General features: G+C 40.8%; 1 protein-coding gene across 4 annotated transcripts in view; it reads right to left on the reverse strand.

The window, feature by feature from the left end:
* crebbpb (CREB binding protein b) overlaps window positions 1-19,817 on the reverse strand; it is a 161,594-nt gene that overhangs the window by 59,034 nt on the left and 82,743 nt on the right. For all 4 annotated transcript variants that reach the window (XM_048551908.2, XM_048551905.2, XM_048551906.2 and 1 more), the window contains exons 11-19: window positions 14,823-14,885; window positions 11,864-11,988; window positions 10,230-10,415; window positions 8,615-9,034; window positions 6,775-6,954; window positions 5,795-5,984; window positions 5,206-5,324; window positions 2,231-2,470; window positions 901-989 (exon numbers count right to left, since the gene is read on the reverse strand). In XM_048551908.2, the coding sequence (XP_048407865.2) occupies window positions 901-989; window positions 2,231-2,470; window positions 5,206-5,324; window positions 5,795-5,984; window positions 6,775-6,954; window positions 8,615-9,034; window positions 10,230-10,415; window positions 11,864-11,988; window positions 14,823-14,885 (1,612 nt within the window). The remainder of the gene's footprint in view (window positions 1-900; window positions 990-2,230; window positions 2,471-5,205; window positions 5,325-5,794; window positions 5,985-6,774; window positions 6,955-8,614; window positions 9,035-10,229; window positions 10,416-11,863; window positions 11,989-14,822; window positions 14,886-19,817) is intronic.

Here is a 19,817-nt window from a genome sequence, read left to right on the forward strand (position 1 = left end):
TCAATTAAAAAAAACAATTATTCTGACCCCAAAATTTGTTCTTTCTCATTCGGTCCTGTTTCTTCCTCTGCTGTATTTGACAGGTTACTATTTTATCTAATAGAAATTTTAGTCCCCAGTCTCGAAAACAACTCATCAACTTAGTAAGAGGACAACACATTGTTAATGATGGCACAAGTACATATGGAACAAGGACTGAAAACAGAGTGCAAGCTTTTAGGATCACACTTTTGTGCCAAGCAGAAAGGTGGACTTGAACTTCCAGAAAGAGCTGTGTTTTTTGAAAAACAGCATTTCCAGACACAGAAAACACATCCCACAGCAGCCTGGTTTTCAAAAAGAACCCAAAGATGTGATAAAAAGAAATTCATGAAGCCTCAATTGTAAATAATCATTGCTCTCCCTTTGACATATTTAAGGCAGGGAAATTTAAACATACATCTTCCCCACCCTTGAATCTATTCAAATATCACCTCAAACCCAGGAATGCATGAAACATATCCCATGAATAGTTTTCCCTAAAAATACTCTTTTTGTGAACACTAATCTACTCTAGCACATTTAATATGAGCTCCAAAATATGTACAACCAGAAGATCCAAGATAAATATATCTCTTGCAAATTAAAGCCAACAATAGCTCAAAATTACTTGATCTAATATGCCCGAAGTCATTGGTTTCCATTCCTTATAGCTTTAATCAACTTTACACTTCTTTATAGTAACTGCATGTAAATGGAAAGTACAAGAGACCGAATGGAAGCATCATGCTTTCTTAAAGTTTCTCTGCAGCCAGGTAATGAACTTGGTTTGTCACTGGGAGAAGAATTATTTCCTACGTGTCCCTACCTGCTTCCCTCCCTTCCATCCCTTAACATACCATTTTGAATCCACGCACTTACCTATTCTGATAGCTGAAATATGTGGCATCACGTGGGATTGTGCACAACTGTTTGCCGTAGCAGCACAATGTCTGAGGAGAGAACTCGTACTGTGAAGAAATGGCAAACAACAGTTTAATATGATCTACACTGTGGTAATTTGGATCAGATGCATACATTTTAAAGTGGGAATCTCAGTGGTCCCACCTTTTCAGGGTTGTGCATGGTGTTGTCAATGTGCCTAACTCTGATCTAGGATGCCTGGGTTCAAGTCCCAACAGCCCCAGGTATGTGTATAATGTTTGAACGGGTTGATTCCAATATCAGTCTTCTCACCTTTATGCCAAAAATGTAGTAATAACATGAACCAACTGTGCTTATTAATTTCAACTGTGATACTTTGAATGCAGTCTATGAGCTGCGAAAATGTAAAGAAAGTCCCAGTTCTAACAGAATAAAGCTATATATGACCAGGAAGTGAACCATGCAGATACTCCGTTCGGCTTTGTACACTGAATTAGTTCACCAAAAAGTGAGAGTATGTTAAATTATAACTTTTCACATTTCTAATATCAGAACCTGAAGATTCTTCAGCCACAGGGCCAGGTCATTATGCTTCACTTTTCCATTAATTTGATTGTGACCTGACCTGTTCCATCTTTTTGATGTTTATTAATACCATCTATTCTCTAGAAACAATTTTGTTATTCTGTAGTTATTTTTGATCAACCTATTTAGGCATGTAATAGCAAACCTCTGGAATAGATGGGATTTGAACAGATAGCTTTTATCCAGAAAGCCATCTGTTCAAATCCCAAGGGCACAACTACAAACTCCTCTAGTTATCTTGTAAGTATTTAAAACAATCAATTCATTGTCCTCGTTGGCAATTAAAGACACAATCCCATTAAAACTGGTGAAAATCCCCATTTCCTACTTTCAAATAATTTCTGCATTGGAGACCTCTGCTTAGTGAAAGAACTGCTCAGTCAAATTTATCCCGTGGCTTTAATCTTTAGAGGTAAGCAGTCAACAGAAGTGACTAATAGAAAAGTCAAAGGAAAACAAGTTGGGAGAAGATTTTAAAAAAAATTCGAGAAAACATTACACAAATTTCATTCAGTATTTCCCGTTGTGAGGAAAGAAATACTGGTTTCTGCAAACCCACACTCCTATCTGGTGATTCTTGAATATGCCTACTTCACAGTTGGAATGAAAGCGAAGTATAATAGCATGTGAAGAAGCATATCAAAAGTGGGTGAAATTTTATATCAATTATATTCCTTCAGTTACAGTTTAATAAATTTTTATTTCAACAGAAATCATTTTCATTTTTTACACTGAATCTTACCTTCCGTCCACAACAGTAGCCAAGAGACTGCATGACTGGATCAATCTCCAACTCAAAGACCTCAGCCAATTTTGTACAGTATTTATATACACGTGAGGTCTTGCGGTTGTACAACCATGCATTATTGAACATTAACCATACATCTTCCACATACTGCCATGGCTCCTGATATTGTCCAGTGTCCAGCTTGCGTTTTATTGTTGATAGATCCATGGGGTTTTTCACTATGTCAAAATAGTCCTTTGCAGATTGTAGGAGTGGGGGAAAATGAAACAAACACTGAATAACTGAAATTGTAATGCTCTACAGTACCCAATAGAAGTTTCAAATCAAAGCCCACAACAACATATTTATTTTTCAGCTTGAGAGAAATATAATGCCAAGAAAAAAAAAACTAAGAAACTGTTAATCATTGTTTAAAAATCAGGACTGAATAAAATGTTTATAAAAATATGCAGGTGAGTTTTTTGATCCTTAATGACAGGAAAACTGCATGCATCAAATATTCTTGACGGCCTCAGTATTCCAATCATGCACATGAAGCAAAATTAAGATTTGTAGACATAGGAAGAATCGGGGAAATTGCAGTAGGTCATTTCTTTTTGTCGTTCAATAAAATCATGATGGTGTGATTTTGGTCCTAATTCTACATTCCTGCAAAGGCCCCATAACCCTGAACTCTCTTGTCAATCAAAATTCTGTTTGCCTCAGCCTTAAATATACACAGTTACTCAGCATCTACTGCTTTCTAGAGAACAGAGTTCCAATGACCAATGATCTTCCGAGACACAAATTATAGTTAACCATCAACATAAAATGGAGGTCTCTTATTTCTAAACTGTATCCTCAGCTCTATATTCCCCACAAAAGCTCAGTATTTTCAGCATATATCTTGTTTAGTCCCTTCAGATTCTTACATATTTTTAGCAAGATCACCTCTTATTTTCTAAACTTCAAAGATCCTGGTCCAACCTATTCAACTTTTCCTTGTAAGGTAACCTTTAAATCCAAGAAATAAGTCAACTGCGTCCTCAGAGTTTCATCCTCAGCAAATACATTCTTCATGTAAAGGGACTAAAGCTATATCTTGGTTCAGTTTCGGCAATTTTACACTGTACACTTACAATAAAACTTCTCTAGTTTTATACAACAAACTGCTTGCAATGAAGGTCAATAATGCATTTACCTTCCTAATTACTTGCTAGTTTGTGATACAGGTACATGTACAGGGACACTAAGATCTCTCTGTAGCACAGTATTTTGCAGTCTCCCCTCATTTAAATAAATTTTACTTTGCCTTTTCTATTCTTCTCATCAAATTGGACAACCATACGTTTCATTTCATTTGTCAACATTTTTCAGACTCTTTGTATCTTCTTCACAACTTGCCTTCCTAACTATCATTCGATCATCAGTAAATGTGGCTACAATGACGTCGGTCCCTTCATGATGACATTAATATAGACTGAAATTGTTGAAGAACCAGCACTAATCCTTGTAGCAGTCCATTTCTTACTGTGCACTAACATGAAAATGACCTATTTATCGTGATTTGAATGACCTTAGTCAATCATTTATCCATGTTAATATATCACACAAACACTAGGACCTCTTTTTTTTGTGGTAACCATTTGAGTGGCACCTCATCAAATTTGTAAATCCAAATACTGTGCATCCATTCTCCCGTTCAACCCTTGTTCCATGCTCAAAAACTTTAATAAATTTGTCAGATTCCTTTTCACATAGGTATATTGACTGCCTGACAATATTATGATTTTCCCAAATATCCACTGATCTCTGGAACAAATTCTAGCATTTTCCCAATAACAGATGTTAAGTGCCCTAGAGTTTGCAGCATTGTGTCTCCCTCCTTTCTTGAATGGGACCAGGGGTAGACCATACAGCCCCTTAAATTTGCTCTGCCATTTGATAGCTGATCCGATTATCCTCAACTGCATTCTTGCCTTTTCCCCATAATCCATGATTCTTCTACTAATTAAAAGTTTATCTCAGCCTTGAATGTAGCTAACAACCCAGCTTTGAATATAGTTAATAACACAACCTTGACAGTCCTCTGCAGTAAAAAAAATTGTACAAATTTACAATCTTCAGGAGAAGAGTTTCCTTCTCATTTCCATCTTAATGACATGAATCCTTCTGAGATTATGCTTTTTGTTATTAAGATTCTTCCACAAGGGGAAACAACCTTTCAGAATCAACACTGACAAGCACCATAATAATAATGCATGTTTCCATAAAGTTGCCACTCATTCATCTATATTCTAACGAGTACAGGCCCAACCTTCTCAACTTCTCTTTATAAGACAGTCCCTCCATTCCTGGTATCAGCTGAGCGGATATTCTCTGGATTGCCTCCAATGCCAGTATATTTTTCTTTAGATAAAGGGGCCCAAAATGGTTTACAGAATTCCTGCTGTGGTCTGACGAATGCACTGTATAGTTTTAGTAAACCGCCCCTACATTTATGCTCTATTCCATTTGAAATAAAGGTCAACATCCCATTTGCCTTCTCTATTTCTCTTTGGATCGTATGTTAACTTTTTGTGATTCAAGGATGAAGGTTCCTAAATCTCTGTTCCATTGCTTTCTACAGTGTTTCTCCACTGAAATCATATTCAGTTCTTCTATTCTAGTTCGAGTGCATAATCTCACATTTCCCCACAACAAATGTCATCTGCCAAGTTTTTGTCCACTCATTTAACCTGTCTATATCTCTCTGCAGACTTGCCCTGTCAACTCATCATTTGGTTGGCACCCATCTCCTTCAAGCCTCTAGCCAGTGTCCTCCATATCTCATGGAAGAGTAAAACGATCTTGTTAAATTGTGCTGCAGAAAACCCATTACTGTCACAAAAACATATAACAAGTCAAAATGCTTTAAACTCAATTCAGTGAAAATTGTCCATGGTTACTTTCTTGATTAGACAAAATTTAGCTGCCTTTATTGTACTTACTGGAATTCCTAAAAGTGAAGGATCCACAGGTTGCCGGAATGGCAATGATTCTGGGTCCTGACGATACAATGCTTCAAGTGTGGGCATAAGAGCTTGCCGTAGTTCCTCTGGTTTGAAAACTACCAGGAAATAACCACAGTTGACATCAGCTTATCAAGAAATTGCATCTCTTCTAGAGACAGTCCCTTTGTCTGAGCAGCAGAACTATGACGCACTGCATCTCTAGCAGAGTTAACAATGCTTTAATGAAAAATTTGCAGTAGCTTTTAACATCAAGTAGTTCTTCAGGAATGACAACTTCTAATAAGCACTGGCTCAGGTTGTAACTGTCATTTATAATAGGAATACCTATTAAACTCAGTTTTGTAAACCGTGTTCCACTTCACAAAACAGCAAAGTTCACAAGTGGTTACAATCCTAACGTAAAATTTCCCATCTATGTCATGAGAACATGCAGCAGGAATTTCACAAGTGGAAAGCTAAATTCCTTCTTGTTGTATTTTTGAATGCCCTGTCTTCCCAAAGACAAAATAATATCTATAATAACATATCTCCAATAAGTTATTGCTGTTCACCCAAAAACACCTACATTTTCTCCGTGACTGAGATGGTGATGCTGACGACTGAGAAGATGCATTGGTATCAGCCTCCTCCTCTTCTTTGGGCTCAGTTTTGATCTCTGGTTTCTCCTCCTCCTCCTCCTCTTCCATTGGTTCTTCCTTCGTCGCAAGACTCTCATTGCTTTCTTCCTTCAACTGAGAACATGAAGGAACATCATTCTGCGGAAAGAATTTGCGTATAGCAATTATGTTTGCAGTCTCATATCTACCAACTTTTAATCACTAACATACTTAAATTATTCTATACTTTTAACAGCCATTGACAATAATGAACTTTACTGCCAAAAAACGCAATTTAAAGATTTTAGTTAGATTGCTTAAGTACTTCAGCCACTATATATAGTGGAGGTCCGTATTCCCAGCAGTCTGAGATCGGTACTCACTATAACTGCTAGTCAATTCAAAAACTGCTGCAATTTCTTAAAGCAGTTCACCACCTCTAATTCCAGCTGCTCTGTGGTATAGTCCTTTCCTGTGATCTATTCCAAGCTCCAGTGAAGCAACTTGAACATAGGGTTTTCAAACATTTTACTGCCATGCTGAGGCAACCTCAGTAATCTTGTCTGCTGCTATTTCTGCCCCAAACGTGCTCTACATTCCACTAACTCTAAACTAAACCCATTAATGGCAGATTCATGCTGCACCCATGGGGTACAAATGGAATCGAAAGGAGGCCAATTATCATTACTCCACATTTATAGCTCGCATTTTATGGATGGAGTCTAATTTAGCACCCGTAAAATTCCATAATATGATAACAAAGACTCATCAAGTAAACTGTAATTTCAGTTCCCAAATTGCACTCCCTTTAAGTACAATAAAAAAGGAAGGAGGTTGACTTGGGAAAACGTCCAATTCATTTTAGATGACAGTATGTTAAACAACCAAAGGATAAGTTTACACCTACAACACATGAAAAGCTTAAGGCGTTATCTGTTAGTCCTTGTACCTCAGTTTTGATATCCGCCTGTGTTTCTGGTACATCTGATTCAATTTCTTCCACTTTGAGTTCTGATTTGGTGTTTGACGGTGGTGCTTCAGCTATGAGTTGCTGTGAATTTGTGTCTGTACTAGCCACAGACGCTGGGGTAGCTACTTTACCATCTGCGCTTGCTGCAGAGTGAGACAGCTTCAAATTTAGGAAAGAAATAAAAACATTCAGCTGTGAAAACAAAATCTATAAAGCACAATGAGCAGCTGTGAAAGTACCCTATAAATCAGCAGTTGTGTTACAGGAGTTAATGAGTGATACGCAGACCATAGTTAATAACTTAGTGTACTATTTACAGCGCACAAAATAAAAAGTGTGAAAATGTAAATTTCAGTGTAAACTAAATTGTGCCGCAGATTAAAAGATGCTTGCAGGAATGTTACTGTTAGACTGATGATGCCAGATTGTACTGCAGGTAGTATAAAGATACCCATGATTCTAAATGCATTTAACATCTTGGCATAATTAACATTGCAGATATAACTATTTTTCATATTTAAAGCAAGAAGTCATGCAACACCAGGTTATAGTCGAACAAGTTTTGAAATCTCAAGATTTCGGAGCACTGCTCCTTTATCAGGTGGCTCTGAAAGCTTGCGATTTCGAATAAACCTGTGGGAATATAACCTGGTATTGTGCGACTTCTAACCTTGTCCACCCCAGTGAAACACCAGCACTTCCACATCTTATATTTAATGTTTTCACAAAGAGGACACACCCATGACCAGGTTATCAACTGGAGTGTTACTGGTAAAAGTAGTTGAGTTGGGCAAGTTACAATTAGTCCAACGGTAAAAGACATTTTACGTTTTTATAAGGCATATATCAATTAGCATCTGAAAAGGCAGGAAATTATTTCTAATTGACCTGAGTCTGAATATCTACAGCCAACAAAAACCCCCAGAAAGTGTCATGTCCACACTGATTTGCCTCATCTTTTTAAAAAGACTTTTGGCAGTTTCAATTTCAGTATTTACTTATTTAGCTAATGCAAATCCTCAAAGCTTCCTTATGTGCTCAGAAACTTGCCACTTAGTCTGTAAAGACGACACTTTTGGGCGATGTGCAGAATGGCTTACGTCAGTCCACCAAGGGTGTAGTTTTTTTTAAACTGAGGTTCCAATGGTGGAAGTTGGCAGTGCAGGTGCACTGACTTGTCAGGACCACTCTCACTGTAGTTGTTCAACCTTGCCACTTGGTTGACACGACTTGTCACAAGAACCTTGTTAGTGACTTACCATGTGTCCCATTCCTTGATCCAAGAGATGCAAGAAATCTCAGTTACAGTACACTAGTTTGGCAATTTCCAATCCATGGGCCTCTCAGGATAACAGTATAGTATGCTCAATTAGCAGTATCACAATGTAGACCCATTTTCGTATGAACCAGGTGTAGACTGGCCAAACCCAAACTCACATCAGACATTCTGTAAAAAAATAAAGTGCCTTCCTATCATCCTCAAGTGAGGACAGTCTTTTTGGGATGGCTCAAATATGTGATTTTGTCAATCGTGTGCTTTGAGGACGCGGAGAAACACGCAGAAAATTTCCAATCATGGACTAACAAGCAGTAAAGGACATGAAAATCTTCACAATTTAACCTGCAGGGTTAAGAACTTCTCCATATTTATGATAGCACTCAAATTACTAGGGAAACAACTTATTAACTTATGAATACAGCGATTCAAGTATTTCCCAGTGTAGAAGCAGCATAGAATTGGTTCAACAACTATCATCATCTAAATGCTCATATTGTTATTGTGCAAGCAAAACCTTCGTTAGATTCTAAGAGTACTCACTGGAGTGGCAGGCTGAAGCGGCCCAGTAGCCTGCTGCATTGATTGTGGTGTTGCTACTGATGGTTGAGATTGCACTGGAGTTGGAGGCTGTGTTGGAGTCTGGGTCGGAGGTGGAGTCTGATTTGGGGTTGTGCTCCGCACTGGAGTTGGTGATGAAGCTCGCCCTGAGGAGGAAACTGGAGTGGAGGCCTGAGACTGAGAGGTTGTTGGTTGAGGAGAAGCCATGCTGGATGGGGCTGGGTGTTGGATGGATGGCATACTTCCAGCAGCAGTAACGACGACAGGGGCAGAGACAGATGCAGGAGAAGGAGCTTGCCGAAGAGTTGGCTGAGAAACCGGTGCACAGTGCATTTGAGCACTGGGTAGTCCAATCATGTTTACAGGATTGTTCAAAGGAAGTGAAGTGCCAGGTGCCTGATTCTGCTCCAAAAACACAAGCACAATCATTTACTCTATTAATAGTTATTGTAACGACTAACTCTATTAATAGTTACGGTAATAACTGACAGAAGTTTAAATTAGTTAACTATGTTTTACAGGGAAAAGCTTTTAAAAATGTATAAAGCACAATAGCATCGTCAGAAAGCTCCACAGTGGCAATTGCGGAGTACCAGCATACTGATAACATTCTCATTCTGCACTGTTTGTCAGCATTGAAGCTATCTCAGGTAGTTTATTCAACGAGGAGTGTGAAGCATTGAGAAGTTCTTAATGAAAGCCATAAACAGCACTGGTTTTCAGAGTTTAGACTTATCTATAGGCATGGGCAGTGGTAAGTTGGTAATCTCATTTCACTAATAATCCTGAGACCCTGGAGAAATTAATTGAAATGCCACTATGCAAGCTAATGGAAATTAAATTCAATTAATCACTGTTAAATAAAAGCTAATCTGATATACCAAAAAGGATACCAAACTGCCTGTTCAACCTTACTTGTCTCGTATGTTATCTACCCTCTGACAACACAGCTTCCGCTTGAGTGAATGAACTGATGCTGATCAAGGACAGTTGGGGGGGAAAAAAAAGCCAACAAAAGTTCTTTTGTAAACAAGACACCAACAGAAGACAAAAACAGCTTCTGAAAGAACTCTGTTTAAATTTTAAGGGAAAACAAATAGATAGTATTTCACTGGAGCATAAGGCTCCAGAACTGAGTAATCGTGACTTGAAAGGAGGATAGAAATTGTTGGGGAAGCTCAGCAAGTCTAGCAACATCTGAGGAGACAGAAGGAGTTCATGGTTTAAGAGTCACTTAACTTGAAACGTTAACTGTTTTCTCTTCGCAGATACTGCCATACTTGACAAAGTCTTCCAGATTTGTTTTTGTTTCAGATCTTTGACATCCACAATTCTTTGTCTTATCATAGTGATTTGATAATGTCATGTTTAGCTAAAAATGAGCCTACTTAAAGCTCAATGCCCCCTTTCAAAACCATGGTTGTTTCTACAAAAACAAGAAGCACTACATTTATTTAAAAGTATAATGTTACAACACAAGAAAAGTTAAGGGAACTACTGCCACATATGCACAATAGACACTTCTTGCCACATCTTCATGCCCAACCAACAGCACCTGACTTAATTAGTGCACCTGATGTGGTTGTGTTGAATGTACCTGATTCATTCCAGACTGGTTTGTTGTTTGAGATATGCCCACATTATTCACATTCATTCCACCAGAGGCTGCGGAGAACTGGTTCTGGTTCATAAACTGGTTCTGGGGGGAGGACTGGCTAATGTTGTTGGTGTGTACTCCCAGCAAACCTTGTGGCTGTGGCAATCGGGAGGGTGATATTCCCATCTGGAAAAAATTAAACAATGTCACAATACATACAAGACAAACAAAAATAAACTGACATTGTCTTGCATTCATAAAGCATCTTTGATACAGTAGAACTGGATATTTCTCTTCCCACTCTCACCATGTAAAAGATATGGGTTTGATGAGAAAATAGAATTCAACAGGCAACAACGTTAACTATCCCACTGGCTTCTTTCCCAAAAGGTAGCATTTCTATTCGGAAAACTGCAGTTTAGATACGAAATTCAGTTAAGTCAAGAATTAAGTCAGACATCATGTGGATCAGTGAAGGACGGGACAATAGAGAGATGGGTGGATATTAGCAAGAGTTGGATAAGCTGAAGAATATGAAGTACGAACATTGTTGGGGTGGGGGGCACGGTTTGCCAGTAAGAGAGCACTTGAATAATCAAGTCTGGTGATGGAGGGGTCAATTACTAAGGGACACAGGTTCAAGGTGGGAGTGGGAGTTGTGGAGGGAGTTTTAAAAGAGATGTGCAAGACAAATTTTTCACACAAAGGATAGTGAATGCCCGGAATGCACCACCAGTGGTGGTGACGGAAGCAAACAAAACAGCATCATTCAAGAAGCACCTGGACGAATACTTAAAAGGAAGGGGACAGAGGGATATGGATCCTAGAAGTGAAGACAGTTTCAGTATAGAAGGGTAAAATATGTCGGTTCAGGCTTGGGGGGCCAAAGGGCCCGTTCCGGGGTTGCACTGTTCTTTTGTCTTTGGTGGCAAGGCCATGAAAGATGGTGCGATTAGCAGATAGATAAAGAGTAAGATGAAGAACCATCGCCTAGGGCAAGAAGCATTTTGAATGGGAACATCTTATTCTGACGACAACTAAAATCCCTTCCTCAACCAGTACAACTTAAAAAGGATGACTGATTACTCTCCTGCAATGTAAATTCTGGCTCATTGATGGTTTGGTTGTTTGTTACGTCTACCTGTACATCAATGTACTTTTAAGATGTTTCAAGTGAAAAGAGTTAAACACAAATCCAAGCAGGGGACCTTTTGTTGGTAAGTTTAACCATGGAGATTGAAATCTTGTAGACTGTGACAGTGTAAAGACAGTAATGTTAGTACAATAGTAAAGAGACAGCCAACATTTAAATTCTAAGGAAATTTTGGTGCACTGATGAGTACCGGTTTGAAATTGCCTTGCTGTTTGCAGAGGATGCCAAGTAGAAAGACAATAACATGGTCAGCATTCTGAAATATTGTGTGACAGGTTTCTTTGATTACTGACATGCAGCATCATTTTACAATTTCCTAAACACAACCCTCATTTACACACAGCTATGTTTTGCAAATTTAGCACATGCAATACATTATTGAAGTAACTGAATTTTTTCCCTTATCAGTAAATACGACTGAGGTACTGGTGATTTTCTAGCCTCACTGGCAATGAAATGGCTGATCAAAAGTAGTAATTACCGCTGGAATTGATCCCATATTGCTCATCTGTACAGTATGGTTCATGGGAGGTGTTCCACGTGGTCCCATGGGTCCCTGTGGCATCTGCACATTCCCCAATGACATGGAACCAAACTGATTTATACCTGAAAAAATACACACATTCTTTTCATTAACTAAAACTGAACTACATTAAATTAATATTTAAGTTTCTTGTCAATGGTCTTTGGAGGACGATAGGAGATGCTTCATTATCATACCACACAACAAAGCACCAAACTAATTCTTACCTGCGTACACCAATTACAGAACCTGGTTAATTCTTCCTCAGTGAATCAGTCCACCTCCCTTATTCTCCTTGTATCTTCCCAACTGACTGTGGTACATATCAATGGGAGTCAGGGACATTCTGTTACCACACAAGTGTTCACAAACAAATGCGCTACTGTGCGATCACTGCTAATGACCGAAGATAATACACTCCTCTCCAGCCCAGCCTTCAGGCCTTTGTCACTTTCAGGTTTGGTTGCTTCAATATTCTCCTAGGTGGTGTCTTATGATCCACACTTCATACATTCCAATGGATCCTAAACACTTTCACACTCTTCACTTGTCCATCAAGCCAGTCCTCACTCATCTACATTGTTTTTTTTCCAAATTTCTGAAGTCTCACCGTTGTGCTCAACTCTTCCCATCGTCTCTAATATTCCACAGCCATACAACCCAACTTAAACCATCAATGCCAACCTCTTGTGCATATGCCCTTCTTTCACCTCAACTCTTGCAGTTTTCCTTTCACATACCTCAGCCCTGTCAAAACTTGGTCCGTAAGCGAGTAAAGGCAAAAAGGTTCAAAGTCAAGCCTTTTCTTTTAAACTTAACAGCTTTTATTTGCAGAGATTATATATAGTATACTTCATTTTCCTTTCAGCTTGAACTTTCATATAATACATTTGATGGACCAACTATACTCCGTTTGAAACGTGAGGACTCCATGGCTCTACATAGATACAAGTGACTCCCCACCCACTCCAACTGAATATAAATAACATCAAATTGCTCTTAAATTATCAAGCTACATATGGAAATGATCTATCCCAAGACCCAATTCAAATCAACCTTTTGGTTATATTTTCTAACCTATTTTTGCCTCATCTTGCAACTCTAAAATCAACTTCCCAAATCATTTCAATGTTACAGGCATTTGAAATGCAAGTTGCCGTTTGAGGGGGAAAGCAGAAAAGAGAGAATAAAGAGAGTTTTAAGACATTTTCAATGGACACCTCCCGAATAGTGGTCAGGAGTGGAAACCTATTTTCCCCCTCACTAACTGCAGGGCACAGGGGTCAACTGTATCACCTCTGTGGTGGAGATAAGTTAACTCAGAAAAAAATGGAATCAATCCTGGAACCATAAACACTTGCATGATACAGTTAATCACTGGATAAACTTGAGTTATTACGACAACTGCAACCCTTTTCCCAAAAATAAATGCCTGCTTGTTTCATTATAGTACACTTGAAAACTAGTTGCTTTGGCATCATCAATAGTTAGGGGAACTGGATGTGGATTTCAACTTCCCACAGCTAATGTGAAATAAACAAATGTTTCTGTTCTGGGGTTACATGGCTCACTGATATATTAACAGAATTTGCTATGTTGTATTTGGAGATGTTACTCTGTATCCATAAAGGGTAGAAAAGAGATTTGCATTTTACATACTGCTTTTCTTAACCACAGGACATTTCAAACATCTACTGTCAATGAAGTACCTTTTGAAATGTAGTCATTGCCATGATGCAGGATATGCAGCAGCCAATTCATGCACAGCAAGTTCCCAAAAGCAGTAATGTAACAGTAAATAGATAATATGCATTTTTGATATTGCTTGAAGGATAAATATTGACTGGGATATCAAAGGTAATCCTCTGTCGTGGGATCTTTGATATTCAACTTGTAAAGCAAACAAAGTCATGGTTTTTGTCTCATTTGAAAGATGGTACCTCTGTGCAACATTCTCTTTGTACCAGACTGGACTTTCAGTGTAAATATGATGCTCAATTCTAAGGGATGGGATTGGAAACCACAAGTAAATGACTCAGAGGAGACAGAGTTGTCACCGGAATCACAACTCATTCTATAGTTCCCAACTCAAGAAGTATTTTACCATAGGGAATGGAGTGAATACAAGCAAAGGACTATTATTCTTAAGCTTTTACAGTTTGTAAAAGGGAGAGCAGATGAATGGTGGAAAAAAATAAGTGGTTAGTGCTGAATATTTTGAAGAAATTGTAGTCAATAAATACTAACTAAATATTAACTTACACAGGATCGTTCAACTTCACAAGATGTGAGAAATCTTAAACTGTAATGTAAAAACATTATATTTACAAGTTTCCAATCTTTGAACAATTGGTAGAAACTAACGTTTTAATTTGTTCATCGGTCACACAAGACTTTGTCCATTGGAAATTCAGCAGGCAGGCACTACAACCAAAAATACCAGACACTAGATTTTCACCCTTCTCTCACAAATATGAAGTTTTGAACCACGATGTTAAAGGGCTCCTGTGTAGAAGCTCAATGGCAAGATTTGGACAGGTACATGAATACGAAAGGTTTAGAGGGATAGGGGTCATACGCAGGCAAATGGGACTATTTCGGACTCTATAATCATTTCCATAAAATACACATACCAGCATGGATCACAGGAATCCAGAGGCAGAACTATTTCTTTCCAGAAACAAATAATGAGACACGTTTTCAACATTCAGAAGACATATTGTGGTGCCATCTACAGGTGCAATATGTATTGCTAACAAATATTGCAATTCAAGATATACTTTTTCCAAGAACAGAATCTGACATAGAAGTTCTCAGATCATCAAGAAATTGAGTGCTGTGACTCATTTGTGGATTTTAATAAACAAAAGATTTTGTTACTCATTATAAAGGGAAACATTATGGAAAATTTACTTGCCTTGAGATCCTGGCATTCGATTTATCATCTGATTTGGCACATTTGGCATAGACAAGGGTCCATCTTGAAAAAAATAAAACTACTGTCAGAGTTATATCTTCCAAAAATATTTCTTACAAAAAGCATTTACCAGAAGTATTGACATACTGTATAGTTCATAGAAAGTAACCAGCAAAACTAAAAAGTAGCGCGGATCTTTTGTCAAATACGTTTAAGATTAAGGTAGAAGTCTTACAATCCCTTAGGCAATTCAAAAGATATAGTTAAAGTCCATGCAAAAGCAGTATGTAAATATCTGAAAGCCAAATATTTGGCTTAAGTGAGAAGATGGTCAGTTAAACTCACTTTCACTCTTCATTTGCTTTGGACAATGATGGAACTGGATAAAATAGCACAGATGGCAGGCTGTACTTCATAATTGACACCAAAATGGAAGTACATACCATCTACATCTATCATAATCACCCAGTGATGTTCTGTAAAGACATGCTTATTATCTTGCACACAGCCTGGCAGACATTCAACTGTAAGCTTCTTTAGATCTTCGCAAAATTAGGAAAAGAGTTCAAGGGGTTTTGCTTTCTTGACCCTACATGCCTGATGATAGTGGAACTGTACTTCCAAATTGATTTGTGCTGAGCATTAAAGACAGAAGAAATTAAAAAAAACATTAATTTGCAATTTGCTGTGAATCTGTTCATATTATTTTTATCTTATAGCCCTTGCCACTGTCTAACAATATTTATTCTTCAGCTTTGGAAGCGGAGGAAATCAAGTGACAATACCAACCTCCAAAGTTACTACAATTCTGTTTGACATTTAGTACTTTGAAAAAGTTTTTGTCGAAATAACTCAAAGTCGTAAGGTTCACTTATACAGGTATTTGTATCTAAAACAAAGAAAAATGTTTGGGACAAGCTCTCAAAAACACATCACTCTACCCTCAGAACAGAGAGGTTATCAGTCATAGTGCCAACTCTTGATTGCAAGAAAACGACTTCTGTTGAGAGGTACACTATTCCCAAAGCACAAGTTAGGAGTATGATGAAATTCTCCCCACCTGCCTAAACAAGTGCATCGTCAATAACTCTCAAGAAGCCTGACGTCAACCAAGACAAAGCAGTTCACTTGATTAGCAGATCATCCCTAATGGACTACAGTGGACTACAGTTGACGTTCAAACCTTCCCAATTTGGCCCCAGCCGTGACAATATCGGAACACTGACACCCATCGGAAGCATTTCTCCCTGCAACTCCTGAAACGCACGCAGCAATGTGCTGGCATCTCCAGGCACTGCAATCAAGCCTTCCCCAGCTCAGAGCCTTCCTCTCCCAGACCCGCAAAGGACTTCTCCTGTTTTTTATTCTTCGTAGGATTCACAACCTGAACTTACAATTCTACTCAGCTTAACTGGACACTAAAAACAGTAAGTACAGTAAACTTACTGGTGCCTGCCACCTAAAATGGGATTCCTCCAACTCCCAAATCCCCAGCCACGCATAGGACCTTCCCCACAATGTACCAGCCACCACTGGCCACGAGGCCACTGTCGGAGAACCCACAGATTACGTCACATCCGCCACTGCTGGGAACACCACTTCCAGGACAGTGAACGCCATCGCCGCTGAAGCCACTGCCTCCACTTCCGAAACAACACCACAGACATTACCATCACCGCTGCCGCCTACGCAACTCCGCCCACTGCTATCGATGCAACCCCACTCTCCGCCAACACAGACATCGCTTCGCCACAGCCTCCACATCCAACAGCTCCAGAGGAGACAGCAACACTGAGCCCTGCCGAGTCTTCACCATCCCTCCAGATCCCCCCCTTTCTGATGAACGGTTAGTCCTCAGTAAAGCGCTTACCTTTGTCCCCCTCCACCAACACATCAACGAATACGAGTCACGTTTGGACATTGCGCAGTTTTTCCGCCGCCTCCGCCTCCACGCTTACTTCTTCAACTGAGAGCCTAACTCTCCGTCTACTGACCCCCTCTCCCGCCTCCAACGTAAGCCCTCCTCGTGGACACCACCCCAAGGCCTCCTACCCTCCCTTGACCTCTTCATCTCCAACTGTCGAGACATCAATCGTCTCAACCTCTCCACCCCTCTCACCCACTCCAAGCTCTCCCCCGCAGAATGTGCAGCCCTCCGCTCCAATCCCAACCTCACCATAAAACCCGCAGACAAGGGAGGCGCAGTTGTAGTATGGCACACTGACCTCTACATCGATTAGGCCAGACGCCAACTCTCTGACACCACCTCCTACTGTCGCCTGGATCATGACCCCACGCCCGACCACCAAACCATCATCCCCCAAACCATCCATGGCCTCATCACCTCAGGTGACCTCCCACCCACAGGCTCCAACCTCATCGTTCCTCAACCCCGCACCGCCCGCTTCCATCTCATTTCTAAAATCCACAAACTTGACTGCCCTGGTCGACCCATTGTCTCTGCCTGCTCCTGCCCCACCAAACTCATCTCCACCTATCCGGACACCATTTTCTCCCCCTTGGTCCAGGAACTCCCTACCTAGTCCGTGACACCACCCATGTCCTCCACGTCCTCCAGAACTTCCAACTCCCCGGTCCCCCAACACCTCATTTTTACCATGGACGTCCAGTCCCTATACAGCTGCAGCCCCCATGCAGATGGCCCTCCACTTCTTCCTGTCCCACAGATGCGACTAGTCCCCTTCCACTGGCGCCCTCATGTGCTTAGCCAAACTCACCCTCAACAGCTTCTCTTTCAACTCTTCCCACTTCCTACAGACAAAGGGGTAGCCATGGGCACCCACATAGGCCCAAGCTATGCCTGCCTCTTTGTAGGTTACGTGGAACAATCCCTCTTCCGCACCTACAGTGGCCCTAAACCTCACCTATTCATCCATTACATTGATGACTCTATCGGTGCCGCCTTATGCTCCCACGACGAGCTCAAACAGTTCATCCACTTCATGAACACCTTCCACCCCATCCTTAAGGTCACCAGGACTATCTCTAACACATCCCTCACCTTCCTGGACCTCTCTGTCTCCATCTTGGGCAACCACCTAGAAACCAATATCCATTTCAAGCCTACCGACTCCCACAGCTGCCTAGGATACACCTCCTACACCCACCTTCCTGCAAAAATGCCTTCACCTATTCCCAACTCCTTCACCTCCGCCACATCTGCTCCCAGGATCAGGCCTTCCACTCCTGCACATCTCAGATGTCCTCGTTTTTCAAGGACTGCAACATCCCCCCAAAAGTGGTTGAGGAGGCCCTCGACAGCGTCTCCCGCATTTCCCGCACCTCATCCCTCATATCCCGTCCCCACAATAACCACCAAAAGATTATCCCCCTTGTCCTCATATACCACCCCACCAACCTCTGGATCCAACGCATCATCCTCCGACACTTCCGCCATTTGCAATCCAACCCCACCACCAAAGACATTTTTCCCTCTCCACCTTTGTTTGCTTTCCGGAAGGACCACTCTCTCCATATCTCCCTTGTCCGTTCCACACTCTCCTCCAGCCCATCCACACCCGGCAATTTTCCCTGCAATCTCAGGAAGTGCTACACCTGCCCCCACACCTCCTCCCTCACCCCCATCCCAGGCCCCAAGATGACTTTCCACATCAAGCACTTGCACTTCTGCTAATGTGGTATACTGCATCCCCTGTACCCGTTGTGGTCTCCTCTACATTGGGGAAACCAAGCGGAGGTTTGAGGACCACTTTGCAGAACACCTACACTCGGTTCGCAATAAACAACTGCACCTCCTGGTCGCGAACCATTTCAACTCCCTTCCCATTCCCCAGACAACACGTCCATCCTGGGCGTCCTGCAGTGCCACAATGATGCCACCCAAAGGTTGCAGGAACAGCAACTCATATTCTGCTTGGGAACCCTGCAGCGCAATGGTATCAGTGTGGACTTCACAAGCTTCAAAAGGTCCCCTCCCCCCCAGTGCATCCCAAAACCAGCCAAACTCGTCCCCGCCTCCCTAACCTGTTCTTCCTCTCACCTATCCCCACCTCCCAACTCAAGCCATACCCATTTTCTATCTACTAACCTCATCCCACCTTGACTTGTCCATCCTCCCTACCTCCCCAACTACACTCACCTTTACTGGCTCCATCCTCACCTCTAACTTGTCTGTCTCCTCTTCACCTATCTTTTCCTCCATCCATCTTCAATCCGCCTCCCCCACTCTCCCTATTTATTTCAGAACCTTCTTCCCCTCCCCCATGTCTGATGAAGGGTCTAGGCCCAAAATGTCAGCTTTCCAGCTCCTAAGATGCTGCTTGGCCTGCTGTGTTCATCCAGCTCCACACCTTGTTATCTCACTTGATTAGCATCCTATTCTTCACTCATACACAACGATTACAGTACCTACAATCTCTGGATACATTGTAGCAACTTTTCAACACTTCTCTAACAGCATCTTTCAAATCCTTGGCAAACCTAATGTCTACAAGGACAAGAACAGGGCACAGAAGGAATACCACTACCTGCAAGCTCTGTCCCAGGGACACAGTTCTGAACTGAAACCATGTAACCAATCCTTCACTACTGTTGGATCAAAATCTTGAAACTTCTTGCACGCAGCAAGAAACACCATTGTCAGTGTACCCAAAGCACACAGATTGCAGCTGTTTTCACTACCTTTTCACAGTTAATTAGGGATGGGCACCAAATACTGACTGCATCCAGGTTTCACGAACCAATGAAAATAAATCAGTGGGAAGTGAAGTAAGGTCAAGATTGAGGATGACTGTGATGGCCTTCATGCTGGAGTTTTAAGAAAAGTGGTCACAGTAGTCAGTTTATTGCTGACATCTATGAAATCACACAAATGAGAAAGACACAACCTTTAGCAATGGAAGAGGAAAAAGACGAGAAATAGACCCAATAATTCATCTTGAGCATAAGCGTCACTGGAAAGTGAACAGACTTGGAAGAGGGGAGATAATAGGCTTACAAAGCAAGAAAATACAG

Source organism: Stegostoma tigrinum, chromosome 23, assembly GCF_030684315.1.
Source record: "Stegostoma tigrinum isolate sSteTig4 chromosome 23, sSteTig4.hap1, whole genome shotgun sequence".
Classification (NCBI taxonomy): domain Eukaryota; kingdom Metazoa; phylum Chordata; class Chondrichthyes; order Orectolobiformes; family Stegostomatidae; genus Stegostoma; species Stegostoma tigrinum.